The sequence below is a fragment of the Lampetra fluviatilis genome, chromosome 1 (assembly GCF_964198595.1).
Source record: "Lampetra fluviatilis chromosome 1, kcLamFluv1.1, whole genome shotgun sequence".
In the NCBI taxonomy this organism is placed as follows: Eukaryota; Metazoa; Chordata; class Hyperoartia; order Petromyzontiformes; family Petromyzontidae; genus Lampetra; species Lampetra fluviatilis.
Window position 1 is genome coordinate 32,950,274 of NC_136275.1, and position 10,432 is coordinate 32,960,705.

The following is a 10,432-nucleotide window of genomic DNA, read 5'->3' on the forward strand; positions in this document are numbered from 1 at the left end:
TGATTGGTCCACTCCAGAGACGGCTTTCTTTTGAGCCTCGTCTCAATTCTTGCGAGGCCAGAGAGCTTGACTCATGTGTCGTGGTGAAATCTTGTAATCAAAAGTTAGTCTACTTCCTGTTGCCCAATCAATTCAAAATTTTGCACACGTACTCAGATCCGGTGACAATGCATGCCTGTATGAAATTCGGCACCAATTCATCAATTAATTGCCTCCTTTCAAGCAATTACAATTATTTCATAGACAGCATATTAATTATATATTTTTGTGTAGGTGGAATCGGCTCGCACAAAACGCAGGCGCCGCGTGTCTCAGGCGCTATTAACGTACTTCTCGACCGTGAGTTAAACGAAGTTGTTAATAAAACCGTTGTTTTTTAAAACACTTTTTTAAAGAGTTCATTATAAAGATGCTTCGCACACGTCTCGTGTTGTCTGCCACGGTGTGAGCCGCTGTTGAGGGATCAGGACAGAGAGGCGTTAGTTTCAGTGAAGAACTCAATTACAAAAAAATCAGTCAGTATCATCACAATCATAATCAACACCAATACCATCGTAATCTCTAGATTGAAAACATTCATTGAGACATGTTTAGTTTGTTGTCCTTCCCTGCACCGATTATCACGGTTTACTACGTAGACAGATGTTGGACATACATCACAACCACCTCGACCACTTACTCCCTCTTCGGCCTCTCATCCGACTGACAAAGCCACCTCTTGACCCGCACCAACATCAAGGCGCCAACCGCAGCCGCCGCCACGAGCGCCAGCAGCAGCGCCAGCAGCACATCCAGCGAGCACCTGCGGTACGCGGGCATCTCGAGGCCGGCGACGCGCAGGTGCGCCGCCCCGCCGTTCCTCGCCAGGAACTCCACCCAGAACGCGGCGAGGTCCAGCGGCGGCACCGGCGTGTCGCGGTGCATGAGGGACAGCCGGCGCATCGCCTCGCTGAACCGCGGCTCGTCCAGCAGCCGCCGCAGCGGCGCCAGGAACTCGTCGCTCGTCAGCGCGTGCAGGCGCCCGCTGAGCGACAGCGCCGCGCCGCGCTCCACCAGCCGCGCCACGTTGTCGTGCTGGTCGCCGTACATGGGCAGGCCGAGCAGCGGGACGCCGTGGCGGATGGCCTCGTAGACACCGCCCTCGCCGCCGTGCGACACGAAGGCGCGCGTGGCGCCGTGCGCCAGCAGGTCGTTCTGGGGCAGCCACGGCAGCAGCAGCGTGTTGTCGCCGAGCCCCGGCGGGCGCGGCCCCGCGTGGCGCCACACCACCTTCTGCGGCAGGCGGGCGAACGCTCGCGCCACCTCCTCGGCGACGCGCGGGGGCAGCGAGGAGACGAGCGAGCCGAACGACGCCACGATGACGCCGTGCGGCCCCGCGCCGGCGTACAGCGCCGCCAGCTCGCCGGCGAGTGGCCGCGCCTCCCGGCACTGGAGGCCGCCCACGTAGACGAAGTTGGGCATGGTGGGGCGCGGGTACTCGAGCACGAAGTCGATCTTGAGCAGCACGACGTCGGCGCGCTGGTACAGCTGCTCGTAGGAGACGTCGGCACCCAGGTAGCGCTCGCACAGGCGGTCGAACGTGGGGAAGACGAGCGCGCGGTTGAGCGCGTACGCGCTCCAGTACCTGCGCGCAGCCGTGCGCGGACAAGTGCAGACCTCGTCAGCCCGCCGCTGGATGAGAACTACCCCATGCCGTTCAGATCGCGGGGGTTATTATTTTACCACATTTCACCGTGCTGATAAGTGCAGGTTGGTGAAGGTGGGGAGGGTAGATTTTACACTGGTCACAATTTAGCCACGAGGTGGTCTATAACGCGCGCTGTTATGCATTATCCAGGATCAGACCTGCTTAGCTTTGGAGATCTAACAGGGTCAGGTGCAAAGAAGGATATAAAGGAGAAAAGCGTAGGCCTAGAGGAAGCGATCGCCATGACTGGAGAGTGGAAGGAAGTTAAGAGGTTCGTCCAGCCTCAATGTCAGCCGCCATGTGACGACTGACAGAAGAAAATAGATGGAAAAATCAATAGATGTGCATGCAGATTATAACGCATTCCAACGTGTGCTTATCTTCGGAAATATTGGATTTGTGGTATAACAGCTGACCGGAGTTGTCAGGGCGAAAATACTTTGCATATTTAAAAGTGGTCCTTTTTGCTCCTGTTTGTGGCTCCAGGTTTTGAACAACACTGCTACCAATGTGGCCAGTGTTCAACAGGGCAAGTCAATAAGAGCAACACAAGTTTGTGTGCAAGTTTTGTTGATATTGAAACATCTTTAGTGGAGTTGTTGTGCCTTCCCATTTCAGATGGACAGAACCAATGCACAAAACGACATTGGGCCAGTGGTAGAAATCCAACCACCACTGAACTTGCAGCCTACCGATCGCGAGTCAATCGCACAAACCACAGCAGCACGCTGCCCCATGAGTTCCATCCAAACTGTCTATTCAGTCCAACACTGTTGGCTCACGGCTGCCAACTAAGATGATCGTCAAGATTGTTTTAAACAATAATAACACACTTTCAAGTGAAACTCCACTAATCCACACTCCTGTTGTCTGCAACAAATCATCCGTGGCCTCAAATCAAATCGCACAAACCCATTATTAGTTTGCCACCTGGCCTGAGGTTGGCACTGGGCAGCATCGTAACTTTGTTTTCGTTCCGCACTTTTCACCGCGCCCCGCGGAAGCGTCGGGTCGCCCGCCGCCGAACCTGATGAAGTTGTCGAGGCGCTGCGCGAATCCCATGTGGTCGCTGTAGCGCGAGTCGAGCGCCGGCACGTAGGAGAGCGGCGCAGGCGCCAGCTGCAGGTGCACGTCGCCGCCCACCTCCCAGCGGCCCAGCAGCGCGACGGGGAGGCCGAGTGCGCGTGCCACCATGGGCCCGCCGGGGTAGAACGTGTCGGCGAGAACGGCGTCGAAGCGCGCGTCCCGCAGCCGCGACATGAGCGCGCCGTCGCCCAGCGTCTTCTCGATGGCCACCGCCATGTCGGACGCCATGCCGGCCATCGCCCTCGCCATCGCCAGCGTGGAGGAGATGGTGCTGAAAAACGTGCTCGGCGGAGCGAAGGCGACGTCCAGGATCCAGCGCTCGGCCATCGCCAAGCCCTCCTCGCGAGTGATCACCGTCTTGGCCGGAATCTGGCGGAACGAAATGGCGGATGCTGTTGGCCCACGGGGTTACGCGTGATTTTACTTCACTTATCGGTGGGGTAAAAAAAAAAATCGTAGATGACCCACGTGGATGAATTTCCTGCACCACTCTGCTTGGAAGCCATTCCTCAATGAACTATGGGAAAAGTCATTGTGGGAAAGGTCGCGGATTATTGCAGATCATTGGAAGAATTGGGCCGCTCATAATAGGAGCTTTTGCGGGCTCGATGATTCCCGCAGATAGTAGAGTGGCCGGTGATAGGGTCACTGATAAGAGGAGTTATCCTGTATTATAGTTTATGCTGTACCACTGGCACAGTTACAAAGTACATCTATTGCGGTGTAGTGGGGAGGGGTGTGGTGCAATGGACCATGCACTGCACTATGAACCCATAACATCAGTGGCACATTGTATCTAAACCGAGCCTGGGCCTCTCCTATGCTGCCTAAATGAGTGCCCAGTGCAGTGTATAAACATTAGCGTTGGTCCTGACCACAGGACTTTCTAGTGTGCCACACCAGCCATATCATCGGTACTTTCTGATAGCATCTCAACAGTCAATAAGGCTCAAACGAGCGATGATCGCGTGAGCCAAAAGCGGAAATCCCACATTCCATCTCTGGGCACCAGCATTTCAATGGGATGGACACGGTGCCCTAAATGCGGGAGTGGGTGATGTTATCGACCCTGTGGAGAGGTGCTGACGATGATAGCGATAGGCGGAGTAGACCTCTAACCGGTATTTCAACTCGTAGCTCTAACCGCAGCGCCACCCTGCACCACGAGTTCCATTACCACACCCTTGTTAAGGCGAATACCACGGGGTCGGGACTGCCAACTAAGATGATTCAAAATAATGATCATTATTCTAAATGAATTAATGCTTTCAAGTGGAACTCCTCTAATACACGCTTTTATTACCCGTGACTAATATTAACCGTGGCCTCAACTCATTGTCCGTGGGTTCTGTTGTGATTCTATATTCACGTAAAGTTAATCCAACTGGTCATGTTTATTTGTGGAAAGAGGTGCATCAGGAAGTGTCGCCACAGCTGCAGAATTCATTCTGCAATCAACACTCTCCTAACACCACTCACTCACTCACTCTCCTAACACCACTCACTCACTCACCCCACTCACCCACTCTCCTAACACCACTCACCCACTCTCCTAACACCACTCACCCACTCTCCTAACACCACTCACCCACTCACCCCACTCACCCACTCTCCCCACTCACCCACTCTCCCCACTCACCCACTCTCCCCACTCACCCACTCACCCACTCACCCCACTCACCCACTCTCCCCACTCACCCACTCTCCCCACTCACCCACTCTCCCCACTCACCCACTCACCCCACTCACCCACTCTCCCCACTCACCCACTCTCCCCACTCTCCCCACTCTCCCCACTCACCCACTCTCCCACGCTCCCCACTCACCCACGCTACCCACTAACCCACTCTCCCCACTCTCCCCACTCACCCACTCACCCCACTCACCCACTCTCCCCACTCACCCACGCTCCCCACTCACCCACTCACCCCACTCACCCCACTCACCCCACTCACCCACTCTCCCCACTCACCCACTCTCCCCACTCACCCACGCTCCCCACTCACCCCACTCACCCACTCTCCCCACTCACCCACTCTCCCCTCTCACCCACGCTCCCCACTCACCCACACTCCCCACTCACCCACTCTCCCCACTCACCCACGCTCCCCTCTCACCCACGCTGCCCACTCACCCACACTCCCCACTCACCCACTCTCCCCACTCACCCACTCTCCCCACTCACCCACGCTCCCCTCTCACCCACGCTCCCCACTCACCCACGCCCCCCACTCATCCACGCTCCCCACTCACCCACACTCTCCTCTCACCCACGCTCCCCACTCACCCACACTCCCCACTCACCCACACTCCCCACTCATCCACGCTCCCCACTCACCCACACTCCCCTCTCACCCACGCTCCCCACTCACCCACACTCCCCACTCACCCACACTCCCCACTCATCCACGCTCCCCACTCACCCACACTCCCCTCTCACCCACGCTCCCCACTCACCCACACTCCCCACTCACCCACGCCCCCCACTCACCCACGCTCCCCACTCACCCACACTCCCCACTCACCCACGCTCCCCACTCACCCACGCCCCCCACTCACCCACGCTACCCCACACTCTTCCACCCGAAAGTAAAACAGTCCCCGGTTTCAGAAAAGCTGTCCCAGTGTCTCAAAGCATTTGTGAGAAAATTAAATTTTTTCCCCCGACTTTCCTTTTCGGAATGTTCTGCCTGACGACTCACGATGTGGGGTTAAATGGGTGGGGCGAGTTGATGTGGGGGTGGGGCTATCCGAGAAGTGGGCATGGCCAACATCAGAGGACGAAACCGCCCACCTTGTAGGCGGGGCTATAGGTAGAGTGGACGTGGTTATCGAAAATGGGCGGTGTTAGCGGGGCTATTGAAAAGTGGGATGGACTGCCGGCTCAACCCACCCATGTGCCCTGGTTGAGCCTCCCAGAAGTTGGGTAGCTTTAAGCCCTTCCACCAGAGGCGGATCTAGAAACCTCCCAAATAACTTATTTCACACCGTACGTAGCAAACCGCGCTAATCGGAGGTGCGGGGTGGGGGACGCTCCCGAAATTTCAACAATAAAACAAATGCAAACTTTATAAACAAGGGCCTTCATTTATACAAACATTCAACATATTCCCTCTGGTATACATTGTAAAATAACAATTTTCGAGGTTTCAACGGGTGGGGGTGAGGGCGAGGAGATGCCGCCCTACCCACAATCTCAGGCGAGCGTCTCTCACCTGCACGTTCTCGATGTGGAAGTCGTCGGACGTCTCGTCCACGAACAGGGTGGTGCTGCTGCGCAGGACGGTGATGGTGTGCCCACGCCTCGTCAGCTCCAGCAGCAGCGTCTTCATGCCCATCCAGTGGCTGCCGTCCACGGGCACCGCGAGGATTCGCCCAGCCTCAGCGGTAGCGGCGGGAGACCACGGCGAAGGTGGCAGCAGCAGCAGCGGCAGTAGCAGCGTGGGCAGCTGCCACGCGTAGCCCCGTAGCGTCGGCATCTCGTAGCGCGGTGGTTCTCAACCGAGGGGGGGGGGGTACGTGGACCCCTGTGGGCACGTGGCAATGTCCCGGAGGGGGGGGGGATACGTGAGCTGATTTATAAATGTGTGGAATTATTTCATACACGAGAGTCATCGGTGAATAATATCGTGCATGAATCTGCCGATATAAAATAAAACTAAACGGCACCGCACGCGAACAATTCACATTATGCACGCAGAGCATCCTTTGCGTTTTTTGTTATTCACTTGCAGTTACTAGCTCGTTAGGATGCCTCAACAAATGTACTATCGGTTAAAATATTTGCGGTTCATTATTCATGACATTTATTTCTCCGGACCATGTTGAGTCAGGCAAGGGGGTAACTCGGTTGAAACAACATTCGTCAGGGGGTTAGGGCAGTACGACTCAGTGCCGCTGGTGCATCGCGCACGCCGAGTCGAATGATGAAAACGGCGCTCGTCAGAGGTCAACGTCAGGTGCCGTGGCGACTGAGGGCAGTGCCACTTGAACGTGCGAGCCAATGCTGGGCTTACTCTCTTCATCCCGGTAATGAACAGCCGTGGCGATGTGTGATCACAGGAGTGGGGGAGGACTTCATCCAGCAAGTGTATGAAGGCTTAAAGCTCAACGCTTTTACGCTTAAATAATAATTGATCCGTATCAATCGATCGAGAGTCGTACAACTCAGTGAGCCTTTCCTGGGGAAAAAAAAACAATTATCATATTATAATAGAGGTTTTTTTGGGTGAGATCGCGTAAATATATAAATGTGTCAGTTTTGTTGCCAGATAGAATGGTAAAAAACCAATTATCATATTTTTTACTGCCAAATGAGGTTCCAATAATGTTTCGTTCATCATATAGAGGCGTAGATGTGGTGACCACGCTTCTGCGCTCTTGAGCAATAGGGGGGATTGTTCAAAGTTCATTTATTAGGTATAGCCCTGTGAGCCATTCGGCTCTTGAATCGGGTGCAACCGCAACAAACAAAAAACAAAAACATGAACAAGAAAACATCTTAAAGTGACTATATGCAAACAGAAAATCCAAGAAAAGACAGCAAAATATTGCAGAAAAATCACCCTACACCAACCCTGTGCAAATATCCCAGTGGGATGCAAGTCAAACAACAACAACCACAAGACAACTTAGATTAAGGCCATCAGTCTAACTCTGTACTACAACAAACAAACATGGCCAAAGCAAAAAACTTTTCGAAAATCACCAAAATAAAGCCATAAAAGCAATGAAACAGTGCAGGTCATAGGAACTGTGACCGGATTTTCACAATAAACGACGTAAACAACATGTACTACCAAACTCTGCAGCCATAGCTGTCTGCATGAGTCACTCCACAACAGTAGGAGCATCAGTCGGAGTATCAACATCTTTCAATGCACCTTTAAGATCAACACACTAAATAAAAAAACAGATCATACTTTGCATACTTTGCAGCGATCATCCGGAGCGAAACATTGTATTTTAGGCCACTGAATTGCAGTGGCAGCTAGGGGTGTACAACTCCTCTAGAGCAGTTTTGAGTGAAGATCTCATAGGTAGTGATTCAAGTTGCAGTTTATTGGCAATAGCATTCCAGTCCCTGGGGGCATCAATAGCAAAGGCTATTTGTATGTCAACGTACATGATGCATTATGCATGCGTATTATGCGAGCCCTATGATCTTGTCCTTCCTGTCCATTGCATTAAAATAGCCGTACCAACGGTAATCCCTATTGAAGTATGGTGGCCTGTGTAATAATATAACACTTGTACAAATCTACACATTTTGCGACAGTGTCCCAAAGTGCTCTCTTTCAAAAGATCGTGACTCCCTTGAATACTGACCTGGAGTGGAAGGTAAAGGGGCCCGTTCCTACGTGCGGGCCCGAACTTGGAGCGCTGCCGGCGGCGACTTTGGCGTGCACGTTGAAATACTTTGGCCCTGGAAGTAATTTAAGTTACGCGGTCAAAGTGCATTCACGCGTGCGCATGACCGCACAGGTCAACAGAGGAAGCAACCACTACGATTGTTGAACCTCCTGCCCCACACACTTCATCGAACCGGTCAGTGCAGGCTCGTGACGGCGAGGACCATATATGTTGGAGCACAGTACAGTTTCAACAATTGACTTATCCGCACAATGTAGCCGCGCAGATGCCGAAAACACATGCGTTTTTAATGGTGGTCACCCGACCAAGCGCTATCCAGGCTTGGTGTCAGCGATGCAATAAAATTGTCGTAGCTACAGTTTGCTCTTTGCGAACATTTCACCTGCCAATACTGTTGATACTCGGGACCGGTCTCGACCTTTCTCGGTCTCATCAGCAGAGTCAGGCTTGCAAAACAGAGTCGGCTGGATTAGCAGATGTTTTGTTTGCGTGGGTTTAGTGTGGCCCTTCCCCCGCACCTCCGATGAGCACGATTGGCTCCCTACGGTGCAATAGAAGCTCAACATCTACATTTGTCCACTCACTTGTATGTATACATTGACATATTATCGTCTTATACACGTAAGACATCTGTACACACATGTACATAACATACACACTCGTGCACAGAGCTACACACATTGACAAATATACACAACGCCCAATACACACCTGTTACACACAATGTGTACAATAGACACACATATAGACTTAGCCTGGCACACGTATACATACTGCATCGCAGTACATGAAATGTATGAACGTAGCTGCAACTACACATTCGCCAAATAAACAAGCACAGGTCATTCCGACCTGGAAAGAGGCTTACTGTTGCTCGAGTTCACTCTAACCTGTTGATTTTTTTGTATTTTACTTTTATTAATTTTATTTTTTACCTACGTGACTTTACCGAAAAAACCTAAGAGTATAAATCCTTGCAGTCACGAAAGCTTAAAATCTAGAATCTAACCTGTTCCTGCATTAAGATCAATGATTGACACTTGGACACACAGACAAAGATCCCACAAAAGGTCCCCACCGGTATCGTCTACACCGGCTGTTGGGACAAGTGCTTTTAGAGATTACCTATACAGATCAGGATGTGGCGTAGTCAGCACCACGCACAACCACCTTTGTCTCCCCAGTGCTGATGTTCACACATTGCAGCAGCAGCAGCAGCAGCTTACTCGTTTAAGGCTCGGCACTGATCCAGGGGAGTCGCAGGACCGGTTCAGGTATTTGCCACTGATGTTGGTATTGGCCCGGGAATCGGACACGGCGACCTGAGTTCGATTTTCAGCCACGGTCGACGTCAGTGGCATTTAACATACACACAAGTACATGTACAGATAGACACGTAGATCCACATTCACATGTGTGGTGTGTATGTGCGAGAACAACCCCTCTACAATATCTGCCTTTGTTAAAACTCACAATCCATGCCATGCGGTTACCTTCGTTTGGTGTCCCCCCTGCGCCACACGCACCGCTCCACTCTAACTCAACAGGACGAATCAAAGTGCCAACGGGGGGAGCAGGTGATGGAGATGTGTAAACGCCTGTGTTACAGTGAAAACAATGGAGAGTGCACTGAAGACTCAAATTGCAAGTGGGCCTGCCCATCTCGGGTAAACAAAAAAACAAAGTGCTGTTTAGAGCAAGAAAATTGTGAAGGAAATATACACAGGCGCTGTATATTATTGGCACAAGTATATTAACCTGCACAGAAACAGGGGAACACATGGATTGGAGACCACAAACTTACATCATGCTGTCAAACCCAATGGTTTCAAATGTGTGGCGGCCCTCACACTGATGCATTATAGGCGAAAGTGTCCGCCCCTATGAAAATTAGTGAAGAACACTGGATTCATCCATAGGGCCTAGTTTTGTAGGCCCTCCTCAAGGCCCTCCATTCTATGTTGAAATTACAAGTGAGCGACGGTATTTCTACACACTTTTATTGAACCAACATCGTGCATGGCTTTGCCACAGCTAAAGCTAGGAGAAAAAAACATGTTGGAAGAAATTAGTGTAGTGAGTAATGTATGTTTGATTAATTTACCTTAAGTGGAATTTTTTTTTATCTTTCATTGGTAAATACATACATTTGATGACTTGATATATATTTTTTGCAATATGTAATACAGTAACATGCTTAGACCCTTCGTTCCGAGGCCACTAAAAACTTTAATCCGGCCCTGGCTGTCCGTCTGGCATCACAACACCCACCACTGAATCAACGTG

The 10,432-nt window shown here is 51.8% G+C and overlaps 1 protein-coding gene across 1 annotated transcript; it reads right to left on the reverse strand.

Annotated features, from left to right (window-relative positions):
• Positions 1 to 232: 232 nt before the first annotated feature.
• On the reverse strand, positions 233 to 6,278 carry LOC144941167 (UDP-glucuronosyltransferase 2C1-like). Its single transcript, XM_078867767.1, has 3 exons — positions 5,989 to 6,278; positions 2,715 to 3,142; positions 233 to 1,624 (listed from the first exon to the last, which is right to left on the reverse strand). Exons 1-3 carry the CDS (start codon positions 6,250 to 6,252, stop codon positions 676 to 678), a joined length of 1,641 nt encoding a protein of 546 aa, XP_078723893.1. The 5' UTR covers positions 6,253 to 6,278; the 3' UTR covers positions 233 to 675.
• Positions 6,279 to 10,432: the final 4,154 nt, after the last annotated feature.

Coding starts and splice junctions, on each gene's coding strand:
- LOC144941167 (XM_078867767.1), bottom strand. CDS start 6,252: ATGCCGACGCTACGGGGCTACGCGTGGCAGCTGCCCACGCTGCTACTG. Junction 3,143..5,988: donor TCCACATCGAGAACGTGCAG/GTGAGAGACGCT, acceptor TCGTTCCGCCAG/ATTCCGGCCAAGACGGTGAT. Junction 1,625..2,714: donor CGCCTCGACAACTTCATCAG/GTTCGGCGGCGG, acceptor GGCTGCGCGCAG/GTACTGGAGCGCGTACGCGC.